The sequence below is a fragment of the Chanos chanos genome, chromosome 8, assembly GCF_902362185.1.
Source record: "Chanos chanos chromosome 8, fChaCha1.1, whole genome shotgun sequence".
Lineage (NCBI taxonomy): Eukaryota > Metazoa > Chordata > Actinopteri > Gonorynchiformes > Chanidae > Chanos > Chanos chanos.
Genome location: NC_044502.1, coordinates 39,826,906 through 39,847,804, shown reverse-complemented (window position 1 = coordinate 39,847,804; position 20,899 = coordinate 39,826,906). Strand labels below are relative to the sequence as shown.

Here is a 20,899-nt window from a genome sequence, read left to right as displayed (position 1 = left end):
TATACGGTGCCTGGCTTTATATCGGATCTGTTCAGAGGACCGCATGCTAAGCTGTGTGCATTGATCTGAATTCTTTATCTGCAAACCCTTTGTATGTTGAACAATAGCTCAAATTATGCAAAGCCTATTTCATAAAAGTGACTTTATCATTTGGGAAAAAAAAAACTTTTTAGCTGATTTTTAATGACTTACAGCTGCATCTGTGTTTAGCGGAATACTAGACTGACCTGTTTTCAACCTAGATATTTTGGAATGTTTAAATTCCAGAAAGTCCATGTGGCCTTCAATAAGATATATTAGTTCAGTGATAGCTGAGTGATAAATCATTGTTTTTTTTTTTGTGGAGCCTAATGAGATTTCATTTGTGAAAAGATGAATAATGTAATGTTTTGGGACAGGATCACATTAGTCGTTACAGGAGAGCCATTACCATTGCAAGATCAAAAATCACCAAAGACACACTGCAAAGAATGAGATTATACTGGTTTGGAATATCTGGTATTTTTCCACAGAATTGTGGGTACTGTAGTGTCCTCTACTATGCTATAAGGTGTACAGTAATGCATGTTTATAGGGCTTACTTAAATCAAGCTGATGACAGGACATAGGTACAATTATTTAGCATGTTAATGATATGTAGAAGTAATGCCAAACCCACATCCTCCCCTCATCACGCTCCATTATATGACGCAAAATTATATGGTGCCTTGGGCATTTGTGATTTCAAATATGGTGTTCAGTCAGTGAACTGGCCCCATCCTAGCCACGTATAGTCAAAGGAGGGCATGAATCGTTGACTTTTCAGTGTAATCCCCAATACATCCACCAGAGTGCAGTGCAAACTAAAATATCGGGTTAAACTAAGGGAAGGCTGGAATATCTTGTCTTTGCTTGCGTCTCAGATAAGAGATTGCGGAATTCATAAATTCGTGTGAGACACACACACACACACACACACACACACACACACACACACACACAACTTCTAACTAAACTAAACTAAATAAACTAAATGCACTTGTCTAATTCAGTTTAAACCAACAAATCTCGTATGCAACTGTACTTTGAGATGTTTTTAACGGAAGCTAACTATAAGAAAGACCTCATCACGGGTGGTCAAATTCATATTCCCTACTGAGAGACAGTAAACATAAAGAAAAGAAGAAATAAACAACTGAGTGGAAGAAGGGATGTCCCACTTTCCTCTGCGTTCTGTTCAGTCTGTGTTTTCATGCCCAGCACCAGCTCGTCCCACACTTTCAAGTCTCCATCTAATTTCTATCGTAATTGCTCAGCATATATGGATAACCATAACTCTGAGGTTCGTTTCACACGGAGAAAACAGGTGCAATTCCGCAGTACATCACCGGACTGATGAATGATCTCAGTTTAGACGGTGGATTAGCGAGCAGATTTGGTTATTGATTATTCAGTAGAGCTGTGAGACGGGGGATGGGAAGAGTTCACTGTCCTCTCTTACCTGGGCTTCAAGGTCTTATGGTATGACGAAACATTCCGGTGTCGTTATAGTCTGAGTGTGTTCAGAACCGTGAAGGCAACGGGAATAGCATCATTATCAGGACGGCATTCTGGTGTCTCTTTACAGAAAATAACAAAATTAAAGCTATCTGCAGGTCATAACAACAGCCTTTGTAAACAGGCCGATATAGTGAGCCTCGTTGAATAAAAATTAGCAGACTACTCATAAAAAATACTAACCCCTGTGCCTGCTCGCTTGTGTACTCGTCTTGGTATTCATTGGTGATAAGCGCTGAGGAAAATGTTCAAATGTAATCTAGACGCGACACATAGCTCACCTGATTAGCGTAAATCATATAGGCCTAACGGTTGTTCTTACAACAACATAGTTATGTAGTTCGTTGTAAGTAACTTATAAAATAGCTTCTATAAGGGAAACATACTGTATGTTACAGAGCCACGAATATGTGCGACATATTTTGAAGTCAGCGATGACATAGAGCCAATTAATATCCAAAATGTTGTGAAACGTTTAGTGTGAATGTCTCAGTACTGTACACGTTTGCATACAATTGATGGACATTAAGAGAAAAATCGATTATGCTACATCCATATACGTATATCCCTTCAAAAGTAGTAATATCTTATTATTTTCGTCGACAGTTCTTTTGAAAATACGATTAAATGATATCACCTCACGATTACTGTGTGTAGCTTGCTTACTAAAGTCCAGCACTTAAACTACGGCAGGTGATGTTTGCATCTCTCAGCTGATGGCAATGCCCTTTGTTTCACGGATAATTGCTTATTGTCAGTATGCTCCCCAGCAACTGCTTCATAATTATCAGATGCCTGTGCATTATGTCGGCAGATGGCGTGTTAACTAGTGCAAAACACCGTCCTACAAATTATTAACACAGAATTGCCAAAAACTGCCAAAACGAAAAGCAATGCACTGCGCTATAGCCTACACTGAGAAAATTGTTCGTTGGCATCTGTTCATAGCATATTTCGTTTAAGTGGAAAAAGGACTTAATGCATTCGTTGACTTTAACAGCTTGTTATATGCGTAGTGTTATAACAGCTTGGTTTCCTACAGTGTGCCGAGTCTTTTTTAAATTTAGAACCTGTGTATTTGACATATTTGGGCTTATTTAAATCCAAACTCGATGTAAAACAATATAATGTAAAACATACTTTGTAATGGACTAATGTTGACGCTACGTGTGGAAATGAAATATTTTAGAGAACTGAACATTTTTCTCTCAGTTTCGCAGATTTCACTCAGTCCACCTGTGTTGAATAATAGAGTGGTTTTTTGTCAGTCGTTATTGCAATTTTCATGCGGACGGTTTTCTCAAGAATTAATTAACGAAGTGAAATGCAAATTTAGGAATGTCAATTTTTATGCAGAGGTGAATAAAATCACAACTAGGTTATATTGATTCTCAGATTGATCTGTAGATCTCCCGACAACGCTTTTCGATCTGCTTACATAAGTGTGGCCTAATTGTTTATACAATTTCTGCAAATATGTAGCATTTACAGTGACGTCTTAAACGTGTTGTATTCGTTTATTTTCATTAGCCTATTTATTATTTATCCATGTCATTTTTCCTTTTGGCTTGGGCAATCTCGTCTAAATAAAAACAAATCACAAAAAAATGAACAAATTTGGTGAATGTCTCACAAAACTTTCTGAACCAGTTGTTTTGCATTATTTGATATCATATGTCACATATCGTCTTAAATAATGGTAGCTGTGATGCAAATGTGGACTTTTTTCAAACTTATTTTTAATATTTTGTCGCTAAGATGAATGTGGTTTAACAGTGCAACGTCTTTTGACACCATGGTCTTCTGTAGTGATTCTTTCTGTTGTCCAGCGCTGTCCAGTACTAGACCTGGGTTACACTGGATAACCTGGACAATGACAACTGAAAGAGAGCGGAAAATCCCTCCCCTTGGAGCAGGCAGCAGTGAAGTTCAAACTTCGCGTCGGAAACTTGTTATATTTCTTGCATGCTGTTTCAAGTGAATTCTATCATAGGAATCATCAGCGTACATTTTTATACGTTTTCCTTAAGTCGCTTCTTTGTTTTCCACTAATGAGAAGGGATCCTGCAAAAACAGCACATTAAGATCAAAATCTGTCGCACTGGGTATGTTTCTAACCTCGCAAATACATTTAAATACAACTACTCGCAAGATGAAATTATTCATCTGGTCAAAATTCAAAATATATTGAAAACGCAGAAGTGATGTCTTACGTTTAGAGGGTGCAGGTGAACAGTAAGACCCCCGCAAGGGGGCAGGTCCTATGCGGTCCTCTAGAGAACAACGTGAGTTTCAGTTCATGCCGCTGTCCTTCAGAGAACCAGTCATTTTAGCCTACCTTTGGAACATTACAGACAAAACTTTCAAGGTCAGTAAACAAATAAGTAATGAATAAGCTTATAATTTGCCTGAGGAAAAAAATGCAACGGTTATTCCACATTCGTAGACCTTCAGAAGGTAACTTCTTTCACTGGGTGTCTTAAAATGATAACTTCCCTTTGTAGTCTCGTATTATCAAGAGACGGTTTAATGAACTTTTAGTGCAGTTTATATCTAGAGTATACATGGGGATCTCAGCATAAACACAATCTGAATCAGCTTTGTGTGCGTAGGGTGCATAAGAATTCAAGAAATTAGAAAAAAAAAAAAATCTGATCTGAACCTAAACAAACAAATAAACAACGCAAAGAACATAAAATGTTGTCAACAATGTCTTATTATAGTTGTTATCTGCAGCGGATGAGATCTTCCCTTTCAAGCGTTAAAGCACGGACAATTACTTTGAACAATAGTAAATAAAATCTTAAGCTGAACTTTCCCGCTGACACAAGCACAGGAATGCATCGAGCGTTTCTGTGATGATTCATCAATCATTTCTCCTCTTGTCAATCAAACCAGTTGAGGGGTTACTGAGAAAGTAATAAATTACCGAATCATTGCATGAAAAGACTGAAGTTGTCCAAAAAGCTGATTCTCCAATTTTAATGCAAAATCAAGGGGCTGTATTGTCAATATTTTCCTTGCATTAAAATGAGCACATGGTTGACTATGAACTAGATTTTGAAATAATTTTAGTTTATTTGTCTTTTTCTGTGCAGTGCATATACATTTTAGAGTGGTTACGCTTAGACTTGATCGGATTTAAAATTGCACTAAGTCAGAGGTGAACAGAATGCAGAACGGACTTGGTTTTCCAGGTTAAGATAATTACTTTGATATAATTTAAGACCAAAATCTTCGTTTAGGAGTTCAAGAGGAACGCGTTGGTTGAGGAGCCGACCAATCACTGAGCCCAGCTCTGTTTCACGGTGGTCCCCGCTTTTGATTGGTCACTCCCAGAATCCGGGCCCCATCAACTAAGGAATGTGTTGTTTATCAGGAGGAGAGTGTAATTGAGAATCATGTGGACTTGACCGAAACAGGGGTGGGGGGTCGCACAGAAAGGAGATGCATAGAGGAATATACTGCCCAAAGACACCTCAAATTGGAATCACCTGGTGACGCAATTAATGTATACATTTGCCACAACTTAATCAAACGAAGAACCTCAAAGAGGAGATACAGTTTCGAGGATACTGTTGAAAAGCGATGGCCGAAGGTATGTCGCTGATTTATCTAATGTTATCTGGCGCCGATACTAAGGTGTTCTTTCAAGGGACATCAGCGTATTGGGGGTTGGGTCTCCTGGCATTGTCTTTCAGGTTTAGGAGGTTTCTTTAACAAATCTTCCGCTGCGACCCTCCCACTCTTTACTGTTGGGGGCGAGCAAATCTTCGAGCCCCTCTTTGTTTGCTTCACCCTCTTTTCGTTTTTCCCTCTCGTTGGTGATTTAGTTCTCTGAGTATTTTACATGAGTGTGGCGAGTGGTTGAAGGGCCACGTTGGTCAGGAGGACGCAAGGATACAGTGTCTTAGTGGTTTACTTTGTACGCAGGATGGGCTCAGTTTCACACCCGGACTTTTCAGGTTAAGTAACAAATAATTTAAGTTTCACATTTTGTAGTGACACATGTTAAAGTGACAGTTTGTTTCTTCTAATGAAAGTTTGTGGAGGGTCATGTGTGGACAAGAACGCGCTTTGGTGCTGTATAGCTATCGAACAGTATACCTTAATTGAAGGCGGAATTGCTTTTTTTCCCTTCGTGTGATTAATGTGCTAAATGGTTATTTCCTACGGTGAGAGTTCTACTCTTCAGTTTATTTTAGACACAGACCATCAAAATAAGTTGTTATTGTTAATAGCTTAATAGAATGGGAGATATTTAAATCACGTTTGAGTTGCGTGCCTTTTGTCAGTGTCTTTCTAAAACATTCCAGTGTTTTTTTCTTGTCCAGATTTTTTTTAATTGTATGGATGGGGCAGTGGTTTTAATACCAAAATCTCTCGTATGTGTTTTGGAAATTATGTGTTGATTTGACATGATTTATTGAATATTATGAATTTTCGAAGAGCAACATTTAAAAAAAATGCACAGGATAACTGGTTAAATCCTCATGGCGCTGTTCGGGTCGGAAATCGTTTATTAAAATTAATCTGTCGTGTTCCATGATTGAGAACCCTCATAAATCATACTATGTGTATTTCAGGGGGTTGTGCGAAGACTGAGGAGGAGGAAGGGACGAGTACTGAGGAAGACTTACAGTCCTACCATGGAATCGGTGTGTGCAAATGGTTTAATGTTCGGATGGGATTCGGGTTCCTCTCCATGACGAGCAGAGAGGGTACGCCTTTAGAAACACCCGTCGATGTGTTTGTGCACCAGGTGAGTATTCAACCAAATGCCGCTATGTGTCTCACTGATACCTACATAAGAATTATTTTATGTATTTTAAATGTTTACTCGGGTATGAATACGCGCGAGTCTATATATTCCTTCCCTACCAGGTCTTTCTCCATCTTTACAGAGTTTGAATCGATTATACTTATTCGCACTGTTTATAAGAAGGACTACCTGTGGTATTAAATTGAAAGCATTATAATTGTCTCAACTTTTGACATTATCACAGACCTTGAGAAGCACTAAGGTGGGTTATGTTTACTTTTTTAATTGCAGAGCTATGCTAATTGCTTCAAACTGAAGTTGTTAAAATCACAGAATTCATACAAAGCGGGACACGACCACAAGCTGCCTAGTATGCCAGACAAAGTTAAGATCAAACTTAAGAAAATCAAGGGTCCCAGTCTCCTTTAAAAATGCTGGGAGGTCTTCATGTCCAGGGCTGACCCACCCACTGTAACAGGGGCTTGGGGGGGGGGGGGGGGCGTAGGTACCTTTTCCCTCCCATTTCCTAAGCAAGTGTGAGACTCCACTGTGTCTTTGCTCTGAAGATAAGATTAAGGCCTGGTGTCTCATTGAAAGTAGACCCCCCTCCATCTGGCCCATTCATCCCCAGGTTCCTGTTATAAAGTCATTCTGTGCCCTGTGTCCCTGCCCCCAAAGCCATAGGTAAATGCATGTTAATGGACGAGAGAGAGAGAGCGAGCAAGCGAGCGTTTGGTTTTATCTGTTCCCTCTTACTTTTCTCCAATCTCTTTTAGACCTCCAGCTGTTGAACCATTTGTTCCCACGAGTGCCTTTGCAACCATCAAGACAAGTCATTAGACCAGTCGTTTGAAACCATTCACCTAAATGGAACGTTTCAGTTCTTTGAGACTTTTGGAATTGGATTTTACTTTTGAGATTAGAATTTCACATAGGTAGTCAAAGAACCACTGATCTGATTGTCGGGGGAGGGGGCAAAAACAGGACCTACAAAAAAACTCTGTTTCAGTTAATATTTTGTTGGAACATTGACTTACTTCTCTGAAGTAAGATTTACCTCAGGTTCCTGTTGGGGTTACAGTGAATGATACTGAAAAACTCATAGTGGTGTCCTGCTGTACTACTTAATTAAAGCCTCCGGCTTGGATGCTGGCTCTGTCAGTCACCCGTTTTCCTGACCTTCACCACAAAAGTGGTGGGCACTCAGGGGCTATGGGCAATGGACCTCTAATATAAATTGGGGGGGGCATACACGTCAGGGAACATGAACTCCTAAGATTCTGCTGGCCTTTGTGAAAGTGGACAAAGGAAGACTCATCCCAATAAAGCAGTCCCTTCAGCTGTGACCAACCTCCTCTTTATGTGAGGAGCCGTTCCCTCCATTGTCCTTTAAGCCTCTCTGCTTCTGATGTCTTCCTCTTCTCCATTTGGCTCTCCTCACCGCAACTGTTCAGTAGGCGTTCAGTATAGTCACTTATGTAGGCACTCTGGATTGAGAGTCAGTTTTTTTTGTTGAGGGTGTCCTCCTACGGCTTAGCAGAGGGATGTTAAGGTTTGGGGGGGGGGGCTGTAGGATGGGGGGTTGGGCACTGGGGTGTCACACGTGTGAGGGGAAATGGGTTAACGGTCATCGCGCATGCCGCACAATGGACGCTCGAAAGGAGGGCACCGCATCTGTCCGAATGCAGTTCCGGATAGGCTGCAGCACTGCTCCATCTCCACAGACCACCGTTTTTAGATTCTCATCTTTATCACTGTATCTCTCGGTTATGGATCTCGCTTGTTCTGCTAGAGTTTGTTAGCTGTGGTGTAACAGTGTTAGATATTTTAAAACATATGGCTGAACCCAGTTGCGGGAAGGGATTTTCATGTTACCGGTGTTTTGATTAAGTTGGATGCATAAAGAATACAAAGGCCCCAGTGTGTCAGAACACATTGGGATATGAACCGACAGACGTAGAACTGATGGATAGTGTCTTCTTCCCAGAACAGATACCATGTATTGTAATGTCGGTGACTGTGGATAGTTGATTATTCCAGTTCAAAATAATACAAGAGGATAAAACAGTGCATGAATGGAGGTTGCCTGTGTAAGCTGGAGATTCTAATGAGATTGTGCTGTTTGGTTTTTGCCCTGAAAAGAGGAGCCTTTCTTCTCCACTCAAGTGTTGACTTGGCCTACGGCACGTGGGGACTATAAAACAACCCGCTGGGTCCCTAACCCCCACAGGAGTGACAAAGCCGTTGTCACCGTCCTAGCAATGACCTGATCAAACTGACTCAACGTCCAACTGACTAAAGAGAAAAGAATGGTCTTTGTACTGAGTCTGAAAACTTTCTGAAGGGGGGGGATCAAGCCATAAAACAAACACAGGCTCCATTTGGACTTTTTTTTCCCCCCTCATTCAGAACTGCAGTCCCCTCCACCACTGTTTTAGATGTGATTGGAATTGATGGCTGCCAGCAAACATTTGACTCTGGAGTATAGTTACCTTTAATCTACCGCTAGTCCCTCTCTCACAGAAAATAGATCGTTTGATTGCTTTCCCCCCACATGCTAGTAGATCGAATCTGCCTAGAATCTGTTAAAAAGAATTCTATTTCCATGCCAAAACATTGGTAGTGATCATTTTAATTGAATAAGATACATTTTTGTGAAAACCGCGAACATTTCGGTGAAGACATTATTGGAAAAAGTTGACAATATTGACTGATTGGATGCCAGTCTTTCAGGCAGACCATGTACTCCTATGCTGAGCAATCATTCAAGGAATGTCCCTGAACCCCCACCCCAGAGCCAGCATCCTCATATGCGGTCAGTGTGCCAGGGAGAGGGGTCAAGGGAACTGTGTGTAGTAGCATAGGGGGAGGGGAGGTGTGCCTCTTGTGTGGAATGCTGTACCTTGGGTCGGGGGATGGGAGAAAGTTATTCCATCAAAGAGACACACTCTTAATCTCGCCCTCTCTCTGGCTCTGGTTTTCTGAATTCTGGTGTGCATTTATGCACCTCATATCCCTTCGTGGAGCAAGGAGGTATGTTGTAGACATGACTTAGAGCAGTCATTTCATCTTGTGTTTCGGTGTTCTGCTGTCACAGCAAACCTAGAATTCAATCATTCTGTTCTGTCATTCTTTCTTTGTGATAATCTTCTGGGTGTGGTTATCTTCCAATCTGTCAGCTGTACTATGGGACAGTTTAAACACTGCCCTGTGTTTTATCACCCAAACGACGCAGGGACAGTGATGTGAAGCAGAATGCATCCTCACAGAGGACACAAGTCTATCTCTTTTATTATCACACAGTTTGAGTATCTGCTTATGTCAATGATTTCGCTTTGGACTCAGTTCTGTTACTCAGTTGTCCGTTAGATTTCCAGTATGTGCTTGTGGTAAGAGATGTCCAGCTCACCGACAATATAAATATTATACTCTATAATATTTGTTTTGTTTTTAAAGAGATGACCTGTAATTTTATAAATCTGGTTAGTTCCATTTGATTTTGGTGTGTACCTCATGTTTTGATTTTGTTTTTTGTTTTTTTCCATGCAAATCATCATTTTGCAGCTACTGCTGTGAGCGTATGTACTGAAACATGAGATATAGCCTACTTTGTGCTATTGAACAAGCAGCTAAACAAAAGTTTTATAGTCAAATCAATTGGCTTGCTTCTTACAAAAGTGATATTCAAGACTGGCATCAAAGGATGACTGGATGAGTTTGTCTTTACGTTATGTAGAGGTTGTGAGTTTGGACGTTGTCGTGAGCAGCTGCCGTCTGCGTTCTTACAGAATCTGTTCGCCTCCTTACAGAGTAAACTTCACATGGAAGGTTTCCGTAGTCTGAAGGAGGGCGAAGCAGTGGAGTTCACTTTTAAGAAGTCCTCTAAGGGCCTGGAGTCTCTGTGGGTGACTGGTCCAGGAGGAGTCCACTGTATCGGCAGTGAAAGGAGACCCAAAGGCAAGAGTGTTCAGAAACGGCGTTCCAAAGGGGACAGGTAAGGACACGCATGGTCCATGCACACTGTGTATATACCACTATAAATTATACACTTAGATTGCAAGGTTGCCTGTCTCACACTTTTGTTATTATATCTAAGGCAAAAATGAAAGTGCTATCAAGGTTGGAGTTTTCGATTGTATTGATAGTTTTTACCGGGTATTAGATGTGAATGACTCCATGTTATTTGTGTCTTCTGTGGTTTGCCTAACTGGAAAAAAAGGCAATATTCTTCGTAAATTGTAATATTTAAAACTTTGACTTAGAAATTGAACAGGACACACCTAAATGAATACCACAGATCTTTTTCAAGCACGTCTCTTGCTTGTTTTGGTGTGTTTTGCTAATCCGTTAAAAAAAGACACCTAACCTTTGCATTTGATCTTATATGCAATGCGGTCTTGTCACCTCCTCCACTTCCTCAATTCCTCCCCCACCCCCAAATCACCTCTGGCCCTAGTTGGGGTCACATGGCCAGGCTTGACGTGTGACCTGGATCAATAGCTGTTTAAAATTGCTGGCCACTGGTGCATTTATACCCATCAGATATCCCTCAGTATTCCTCCCCCACTCTGGAACTGTTTTGGTGAGCAGAGACCTCGGGTAAAAGAAGGCCTTTGATTCATATATTCATCAGAGGTTAGTCTTAGGCAAAACCGGGCCGTCCTGTTTCACAGTGACCACAATGAAACAGAATATTCCTAAATTCATTATTGATGATCTCGTCATATGGATGCAAAACCAGAAGAGGCCTTAAGCTCTGTCTGATTTCTTTTTGTTACCTTTTGCATCTTAATGATGTGAACTGTACATCTTTTTGTCAGTTACCCCATTTCTTGGTATTTCTCACGTGCTAAATTCAAAGAGGGCTAAAGTGGAATGGCTTCAGTTGTCAATACTTAGAAAGGGTAGAGGTATATGAGTAGGCCTCCAAGTCCATTCTGATTAGTGTGAAGGACAGACTGTTGGCAGTGTTGGAACAGGAATCGTTACTGCCTCAGAAGAGTCCTGTGAGGCTAGCGCTCAATACTTCTCCCAAGAGTACACTGGCCCTTTAAGAGGAGCCACATCTGTCTAACACGATTACTCATTCCCCTCAATGGGGTATGCTAAATTCTACTCTTTTGTTTTCGCTGGACAAAAACGATCTTGATAGAGCAATGCTATATGCGATAATGCTATGATACTCTGGAAAAACATCACAAATATACCTGATTTTCCTCTGAGAGGTAAAGATGCGAACTCGACAGATGCAGGGACTAGCATGATTAGTTTGCATTTCATGATGCGTAGACGTGGAAGTTCATGGAGGGAACTCAACGTGTTTTATTTCATGTATTCAGACATTCTAAGATACTCTGCAGCTTAGTGGGAGAACCTTTGTTGGGCCCTTTTCGCCGGGTTTTTGTCGCTTACCGAATGTCACGCGTTCATGTTTTGGCTGCAGGATGCACGAAAGGGAAAAACACTCTGGCTCATTTAATTGATAACAGATGTAGGTGCCTGACGGAGGTCAGGGGTCAGGGTTGCTGTGGCAACCGCATGCGTTTAGGGGTTGGGTGGGAGCTTTGGGGTTATAGGAGCAGTGGGTCAGGGTACGGAGGTCGCCGCTGCAGCTTTTTTCGGACAAAGGACCCCATCCCCTTCCTACGCGCTCTCCCTCTGATCGATCCACGCCCCTGGACCGCCGAGATAACTGACGAATGGGGCCGCTGCCCCAGCCCAGTGTTTCCAAACCAACACCACCAGCAGCCAAGCCCCCCAAGTGTCCCCTCAGGATCTCATCTGTATGAATTTGAATGGAGGAGTCACCTCAATGACAGGCCCACACCCAGGCCAACCATCTGTCATTCAGCCCCACACACGTGCCCTTTCACAGGGACACCCTTCAAAGGCAACCTCTGATGAGCCATGGTCGTAGCTCCAGCTAAGGAACTATGGCCATGGCTGACAATGTCCACGCTTGTATCATGCAATTGTTATTGCCTCAAAGAGTCCTGTTAGCCTACCAACGTGGTCCATTTGAGAAAATTGTTTATTTCTGAAGTAAATATGAGTCTGTAAAAGTAATCATTTAATTCTGTATAGTAAATGGGCAGAAAGTGGTTGTGTAGGATGCACATGGCCGTTCAGGAGTTCAACAGCTCTCCGCTGGTCTTTCACTGAGAGATGTTGAATTCTAATCTCGCAAATGTGAAAAGGGACAGAAGACCTGCAAGATGAGTTTCTTTAAGACTGTTCTTCTCGTGGTCTTAACAAACATAGCACTGCTTGGACCTGGGTATCACATTAACGTAATTACCTCACAGCTTACGTTTATGCATCTATCAACTGAAAAGAGAGTGCTTTCCCCAGAAAGTTGTGAAATATGTTTATATATGACACGTACTTTGTTTAGTGGGGAGCATCATGACCACTTAGCTCAGTCAAACCGGCCCTGGTCAGAAGGATGATGCGTTTGGATGGATACTGCCACCTTGTGGTTTGCTATTGTGAAACCATAAGGTAGCAGAGCAGTTTGGTTCTAAGCAGAGACGGAGAAATCCTCCTCCATCAAAGTCACATAGAGCCTTGCTGCCTGATAATGCTTTGAATTATTATTTCAGGATATCTTTCTACAGATCTATTGATTTATTTACTGTTTGTCATCTGGTCAATTTGTTCTGCATAATATCACTTGTACGTTTTGGCGACAAGTCAATGTTTATTCTTCACGTATTTCAGGTGCTACAATTGTGGAGGTCTGGATCATCATGCTAAAGAGTGTAAGCTCCCCCCACAACCTAAGAAGTGCCATTTCTGCCAAAGCATTTCTCACATGGTGGCCAACTGCCCAGTCAAAGCCCAGCAGTCGTCGGCTACTGCTCAGGGAAAGCCTTGTTCTCCGAGGGGGGAGGAAGAGGAACAGAACCACTCTCCTCCACCTGCAGAGAGCTCCAACTGAGATGGAAACGTGCACACGAAGGAGCGCGGGAGGAAGCACAAAAGCCAATCAGAAACCAATATACCGAAAAGACGAATGTTTGTTCCTGCGAATGCTGCTTTGGGAACTACCTCAGGTTTATAAAAAAGAGAAAACTAAAAGAGATGAATGTTACTTTTATCTTTTGGTGATGTAACACTCAGGAATTGAATTGCTTTGCACTCAGGAATTTATCATATTCTCTATGGAAATGGCTCAGTGTGACTTCGTTCTATGATTACCTCAATAATCTCATTATATTGCAATAGTGGGTTTTTGTTTGTTTGTTTTTTGTTGTTGTCGCTTTTTTAAATCAAGCTATCTATAGAATACCTCATGTTTGGTACTTTTTGTAGGTACTTTGGAGCAGTGCAGGTCAAATAGCTTTGCCTAGGACTCTGTCCAGTGAGAAAGCAATCCTATGTAAACACCTAGTCTGTTATGTTATTGATTAATATTACTGATGACTGAGCTGCAGATTCCTGGTTGTTACATCTGGCTGTTCCGACAAAGGCGGAGGACACGGGCCTGTGTATCTGCTATGAATGTTACTGTGTGTTCTTCATGAAATTTGGGGTTAAATGGTATATAAAGGACAGCGGGGGTGGGGATTTTATGGCAGCGGCCAATATTGCAATCGACTTTCCAGATCTCCTGGGGCCAAATGAATGTGTTAAAACCAGAGGTATGGTTCTGCCAGCCAAAGGTTCCTGTCATGTCTGTGTGATCTCTATTATAGGTTCTTAGTCTATCTCGGTCAACGCTGAATCTGCATGTGCTCAGATATAGTCAGATATTTGTCTGTCTAATCAACCATCGTGACGAAAAGAAGTTTCAAAGGTTTAATTAAGATCACTAGTTTCATTTTGACTACTTCCGTACATTAGATGCCTTGGCTGAGGTGATCTGTTGTCTGAGCAGTTGGTTTGTCTGAGAGAGAGTTTGATCTTTCGATGTAGTGGTAGTCCGTTTTGGAATGAAGATGCTGTCTCCTCTGCCCTTTTTGCTCTGTTCTGTGGGGAATGGAGGTGCATTCAGACCTAGGTCATTTGACAGCCTTTTACTCCCATTTTACAGGAGAGGCTAGCAGACCTATATACACATTTAATATATATATATTTACACATATAATGAAGCCTTTTAAACTCATTTTTAGTATTTATTTGTAGCCATGTGTACTGCAGCTTCTTCAAAATGTAAATTAAACCCACACTTTACTGACGTGTCCATCTCCGATTTCCCCAAGGAAGCATTGATATCCTCCAACACAGTTCTATCTCCTTTTTTCTTCTTCTTCTTATTATAAATTTTTATGTTTTACTCTGTTATTCATTTGAACTGTATGATTTCCTCACTATGCACAGCTTGTTCTCTGAAGACAGAGCAACATTGTGAAACCTGCCTATAGCTATTTGCCAAAGCCAATGCAATGTTACTCTGCACTAATCATGGGAGAGATTACTTTTTGTTTTTGTTTGTTTGGTCGTAATCTGTTTGGTTGTAATCTGTTATGTTTTTTGACTTTTGGGAGATGCTAATGTTTTTCTATGACTGCTGTATATCATTTACCTCCACTGAGGCTTCGTTCTAAGGAATCAGGAATATATAACTCAGGGTTTATAACTGTGATTTTCCTTCACAACTAAGAGAACTTTTCAGTGAGGGGGGCAGTGCAAATGTTTGTGTTGATTATGTTATGTGTTGATTAGTAAGCTTAGACAAGAAGGACAGAAACACTGTAACTGAGGGCTTCACCTCCTGAGGACCATTAAGAGACAGAAAATGATTGTGATATTGTTGTATAAGCCAGTAGTTCTCAACTCCAGTCCTTGGGGCCCACTATTGTTTTAACTCTCCTGAGCTCAGGACTGACACACCTGATTCCACTGATCAATTAATCATCAAGCCGTTGATTAGTTCAATTAACTGTGATAATGAAGAGTTAAAACAAAGACGTGCAGGACAGTGGGCTCCCAGGACTGGAGTTGAGAACCACTGGTATAAGCATTTAATAATTAATGATGCAATAGGTTTTGTGACAGGATTTTAGTTTAATAACATCTCAAGCCACTATTACTGAGTTTGATTATGCTGTCTGTATCTTTTCTATAGAAACCCTTTTATGGCCATCCGTTTCTGACGTCATTCCATATCTCCTAAGCCTTCTCTAGCTGGGGGTGTCAGCTTTAGTCATGCTATTCATGTGAATATAGAAGTTGTTGGAGATGTATCAGATCTTAGACAGGTCACATGTTTTTAAAATATTGTGTTTCTTGGAGTCATTGAACATCATTATAATATCACGATCTGCTAATATCACAGGACCTTGTCTTAGAAAGGTCACATAGTGGAAGTATTAATAATGCAACACGATTATTAATTTAGAAATGAACGTCACCAATCATGACTTTCTCTCATTTTGTTTGTAACAGAGTACAAAATGTCACTAACACTTGGCATCACGACAACTTTATCCTTTTGAAAGGCCTGAACTTAATAATCATTTTGCTCTACTCACATCTTGACAGTCTTGGTACTATTGAATTTATTTTGTTTTTTGTTTTTTCTGCTGCAAACAAGACATGAACACAATTTGTTTTGTGAGCTAGACATCTCTACCTCAAGTACAAATGTTTGTAAGTTGTTGCACAAATTAGCACACTCTATCCCTACAACGAGTGATTGTGTTTTCACTTTTATATTTTCTGGTTTACTATTGATGACTGAGAGGTACCAACAGAATTATTGTTCAAAGGTTATGTTTACATATTTCTCTAGATAACTCCTAATACATAATGCAAAGCTAAAGACTCACGTGCCTGCCTGCGTTTAGGATTATGAAGTGCTGTGACTTTCATATCTCTTGTAACTGACGCTGCTCTGGAGGCAAGCTATGTTCATAAACAATTCAAAAGCATACGTTTAGGATCACTGCAAGACTAGTTAAAATTTCAAATAAAACCCTATAGTGGCCTACATATCACTTTGGATGTTATATTTTTTAGTTAGTTTTGTTTTTGTTTGTTGGCATGGAAGGTTGTTGTGTACTTTGTCAGCAACGGACATGCCCAGGGAACGTGACAATACCTGCGAAAATCAGTTCGAGAAAGTTTGAATGTAAAATGCCATGTTTGTTGTGGTCTTTGGTCATCCAGTAAATTTAGCAGAAAGTAGAAATGATGGAAGAACCTGTGACTCTATTTAGTATTTACATTCCAACTGACCAAAATAATGTAATTGCGAAATGTTTTAATCGGTGGGTGTCAGATTGCGCAACCTTTTAAATGACTGGTGAGAAAGAATGTGACGTGCAGTCCACTCAGGGTATTTGCGGTGGGCACAGAATTCTTACACACTTCTTGTGTGCATCGGTGTGCTTTATGTGTGTGTGTAGGCTATTTTGGTCTTTTCACCACAGTATTGTAGCATTTGATGAATTTTAGGGCATCTGATAGTGAAATGTAATTAGTTTAATGTAAACCAATTCGACATACCTACTGCCATAAACACTGATGTCATGTTTACTCAAGAGCACCAATCTGTTCTGATTCCTTATTTTGATAAATGATTACGTGAAGCATGCATGATAAAGAACATTTCGACAAATAAACTTAATGTTTGAAGTCAACAATGTGTCCTGAGATTTTTCTCTCTCAAGTGCAATTATACACACAAAGTTAAATAACAATTCACATATTTGGTCAAAGAAAATAAATAGCTTTGTAACTAAGCAATGTCAATAAAATGATATCTGACGTTAAATAAGCAATGTCAGTAAAATATCTCATATTAAATAAGTTGTTCATGACAATCTTATGCTCCCTTGTTTTGTGTTTTTATACCGGCATCGCACAATTTAGATGTAAATCACAGTACTCCTGGTGCGAACAGAATCCATCTCCAACGAAGTTTCTAACAGTCGTAGTCGATTTCATAGTGCGCGTACATTAAGGACAGGAAGCAAGGGACTTTGGACCACTACACTAAACATTACGGTTTTACCAATATGGCTGCCTACACGGTGAGCTAGTGTTTGCTCTCCACTGTTTCTTAAGTTACAAACTAGAAATCAGGGATGACAATTACTAGTGGGCATTGAGGCATATCAAGATGGAGGTTTTGCGTGCCGCGTGGCTAATGACGAGAAGGATTACGGTCCGACAACAAAAAATATGCCGAACCTTTGCCACAGTATTGTCGTGTAAACAGGTCGTGCATCAAAACATACACGAGCGGTATCTCTCCCGGCTCAAATTGGTCGGGATAACTCATTGCAGATATTCATCGGAACCACAGATCAAAAACTGCACTGCACTTATGTATAGAAATCATGGAGACCCCTCCCAAGTCGTTCAGTAAGTGCTACGGGAACCGTTAAGGTCTGTGAGAATGTGGCTACGAAAACACATAGAGATGTCATTGCCCTTCAATGTATTGTGTGGTTGCCAGGTTGGAGACTACGCCACTGCCCTCCGTTGGCCCGCAGAGTGTACTGGTGAAAATGTTGGCCGCACCTATAAACCCTTCTGATATTAACATGGTTCAAGGTAAGGCCATTTACCAGTGCTAGAATGCATGAGACATTTTTCTCTCTGAAAGACCAAAAGATAACCACAATTCAGTGTAGTGTTATCTGAAGTGTTGCAGCCCTCAGCTGTGAACTGAGTGTTAGTGACACGGTGTATGTGACAGTTTCAATAGATATTTCTGCCCACTTAAACAGGAACATATGCCATTCTACCTGACCTTCCTGCTGTCGGTGGCAATGAGGGTGTTGGCAAAGTTGTAGAAGTTGGCAGTGAGGTGAGAAGGTTGAAAGTAGGAGACTGGGTGATACCTAAAGATGCTGGTTTAGGTGAGTCTGTGCTGCAAATGTTTAGCTCTACTCATTGCTCGCAGTTTTAAAGAGGTGGAATATCATTTTAACCCTGTATTTTTCTCATGCAATCGCATAAATAGGCACTTGGCGGACAGCAGCAGTGATAAACGCAGAAGATTTGATTGCAGTTCCCAGTGATATTCCCTTACTGGCAGCAGCCACTCTAGGAGTCAACCCCTGCACCGCATTTAGAATGCTCTCTGACTTTGAAGACTTAAAGTCAGGTACTGCAACTTTTCACCCTGTCAAAAAAAAAAAAAAAACGCAGCACAACATCTTTCTCGCACTAAATGAACATTTGAACTTGATACAGTTATGACACAGTTGGCCTTATTAAACCATGTGTTCAAATTGTGTTTCACTTTATTTTTGCCTCTCTCTCTCTTTCTCTCTTAGGAGACTCGGTGATACAGAACGCAGCCAACAGTGGTGTTGGGCAGGCTGTCATCCAGATAACAGCCGCCAAGGGAATTCATTCCATTAACGTGGTCAGAGACAGGTACATTTAAGAGAACCAATCATAAGCACGTGATCAGTCACATGATATTGATAATAACGAGTGAAGACTCTGTAAGTAATATACGATACTCTTTTTAATAGCAGTTATCTCTCAGCCTGTCTTTTACGATGTGTCAGATAGTTTGTGTGCAGATTCGTGGTAACTGTCAGTCAGTTTCTAGGGTAACTATGATTGTGTATACAGGCTGAAATGTATTATCTCTTTCCAGACCTGACTTCCAGCAACTGTCAGACAGGCTGAAGGCAATGGGGGCCACTCACGTCATCAAAGAGGAGATGCTGAGACGTCCCGAGATGAAGGAACTCTTTAAAGTTGGTTTGAACAGCCAGAACTCATACAAAAAAAAAAGAAACATTCATTTCAAAATGTTATGTTCTGTTTTTGAATAATTATGAAAGGTGACTGTTAATAAAGAGGAGGCCTAAAGAAACCTGGAAACACTAACAGGGTTGTCACTTCATCAAATGGAAGAAAACTGCGGCTGTAATACCATGTCACTTTACTAGACCAGTCTTTACCTGTTTCAGACATGTGCTCGACCTAAACTGGCATTAAACGGGGTTGGAGGGAAAAGTGCTACAGAGCTGCTACGTCATTTACAGTGAGTTGCATCCGAGCCACTGCATCGCATTTAGAGGGAATGTAGTTTGATCATTTAATATACATACATCCAATGGCAGTGTTTTTTTACCATTTATTTATGTATAAGAGGTCTATAGAGAACACATGCTAAGTTTAAAAAAAATTTAAGGTTTCTTCGTTAATGGTGTGCCAAGTCGACTTTTCTGTGTTTGTTTACAGGAAAGGGGGGACCATGGTGACCTATGGAGGAATGGCCAAGCAGCCCGTCACTGTGCCAGTGGTGAGTCTTAACTTGACAACTTCGATTTTCTTGTGATCAAATATAATCACTCAATTGTGTTCTTGCTGACTGCTATTGTATATCAACGGTCTATCTTACCTTACTACTTCTTTTTTTTTTTTTTTAAAGAGTGCTCTCATTTTTAAGGATGTTAAGGTGCAAGGTTTTTGGGTTACTCAGTGGAAAAAAACCCACAGTCACAGTAAGTCTGCGTAGATTAGATATATTTTTTTGTCCTCCGTGTCACATCTATCATTGAAGTAACAGGGTGCTCTCCAGAGCCAATACACTGTACTCTTGACTGAAGGTCCACATCTTTGCCCACAGATGAGGCTCTATTTCGGGGTATGCTGGATGAGCTGTGCGGCTTAATTCAGGCAGGAAAGCTGTCAGCACCAGCCTGCACCCAAGTTGGCCTTTCAGACTTCCAGAAAGCGCTGGACAGTGCTATGCAGCCATACATTTCCACCAAACAAGTCTTTGTAATGTGATTGCGTTACAGTCCAATAAAATGATTTTATATTGTCTTCTTGTTTTGTGTATCATAAACCAGATCCAAAACCGTATGATGGCTTTATAATGTTGTCCTGAAGCATGTGTGCAATAAATGTGTATCTTGCCTTGTTGGTCAAAGTTCAGTATTTGTGATATTAGTTTAGTGGTCTTTACAGGAATGAGCCGTGTGCCCCCAGTATTACAATATTATCACTTATCCTTATCACTCTAATTAGCTGCGCAACGCAGACTTTCTTAACACAGACATGCATAACCTGGGAGTGTTCTATGTCATAGGCCCTTTGGACATACATGCATGTACAGGTTTAAAAAAAAAATATATATATATATATATGTGTGTGTGTGTGTGTGTGTGTGTGTGTGTGTGTATATATATATATATATATATGTATGTATGTATGTATGTATATGTATGTATATATATGTATGTATATGTATGTATGTATATGTATGTATATATATTTAAAAAAAGCTCGGCAGTGTTGCTGCCACAAAGCAAATGTTGCAACATTGACAAACATTATGCCCTATGAGTTTACCACTTAAAAGGGTTTGCAGTCGGTTTGCAAAGAAAACTTTTTTTTTTTTTTTCTCCCCCTTACAGACCTCCAGAGGAGTTGAAAAGAACTTGAAATGCTGAAGCTGAACACGCTGAAAAAGCAATGTTCCATATTCTATCACTTAAAAGGACCAATAAAGAGTGTTCAATACAAAAGGTCACAGTGCATTCCCTTCAAAACGTCACCTTTTCTTGTTAATATCTGATTTAACAAGCATGACGTGTGGCTAACAGCTAACATAAAACGAGTTAAGGATTTATCTTCAGCCTGCTTTTTATTGTCATGTAAAACAATATAAAATGTGCT

At 40.6% G+C, this 20,899-nt stretch overlaps 2 protein-coding genes across 3 annotated transcripts; both read left to right on the top strand.

Moving 5' to 3' along the window:
• Window positions 1-5,124: 5,124 nt before the first annotated feature.
• Window positions 5,125-13,238, top strand: lin28aa (lin-28 homolog Aa). Its single transcript, XM_030782730.1, has 4 exons — window positions 5,125-5,134; window positions 6,123-6,298; window positions 10,108-10,292; window positions 13,019-13,238. Exons 1-4 carry the CDS (start codon window positions 5,125-5,127, stop codon window positions 13,236-13,238), a joined length of 591 nt encoding a protein of 196 aa, XP_030638590.1.
• Window positions 13,239-17,265: 4,027 nt separating this feature from the next.
• mecr (mitochondrial trans-2-enoyl-CoA reductase) lies at window positions 17,266-20,044 on the top strand. 2 transcript variants are annotated; one of them, XM_030781977.1, is made up of 10 exons: window positions 17,266-17,611; window positions 17,706-17,803; window positions 17,980-18,111; window positions 18,216-18,359; window positions 18,532-18,634; window positions 18,864-18,966; window positions 19,183-19,256; window positions 19,457-19,517; window positions 19,647-19,713; window positions 19,845-20,044. In XM_030781977.1, exons 1-10 carry the CDS (start codon window positions 17,367-17,369, stop codon window positions 20,006-20,008), a joined length of 1,191 nt encoding a protein of 396 aa, XP_030637837.1. In that variant the 5' UTR covers window positions 17,266-17,366; the 3' UTR covers window positions 20,009-20,044. The 2 variants fall into 2 exon arrangements, with proteins under 2 accessions (XP_030637837.1, XP_030637836.1); XM_030781976.1 differs by having other exon boundaries at window positions 19,647-19,719.
• The last annotated feature ends 855 nt before the right edge of the window (window positions 20,045-20,899 follow it).

Bases quoted from the DNA above. Each gene is read 5' to 3' on its own strand.
- lin28aa (XM_030782730.1), top strand. The intron at 6,299-10,107 runs GTGAGTATTCAA...GCCTCCTTACAG, and splicing joins TCGATGTGTTTGTGCACCAG to AGTAAACTTCACATGGAAGG. The intron at 10,293-13,018 runs GTAAGGACACGC...CACGTATTTCAG, and splicing joins CGGCGTTCCAAAGGGGACAG to GTGCTACAATTGTGGAGGTC.
- mecr (XM_030781976.1), top strand. From the start codon at position 17,367: ATGGAGGTTTTGCGTGCCGCGTGGCTAATGACGAGAAGGATTACGGTC. The intron at 18,635-18,863 runs GTACATTTAAGA...ATCTCTTTCCAG, and splicing joins ATTAACGTGGTCAGAGACAG to ACCTGACTTCCAGCAACTGT. The intron at 19,257-19,456 runs GTGAGTTGCATC...GTTTGTTTACAG, and splicing joins GAGCTGCTACGTCATTTACA to GAAAGGGGGGACCATGGTGA.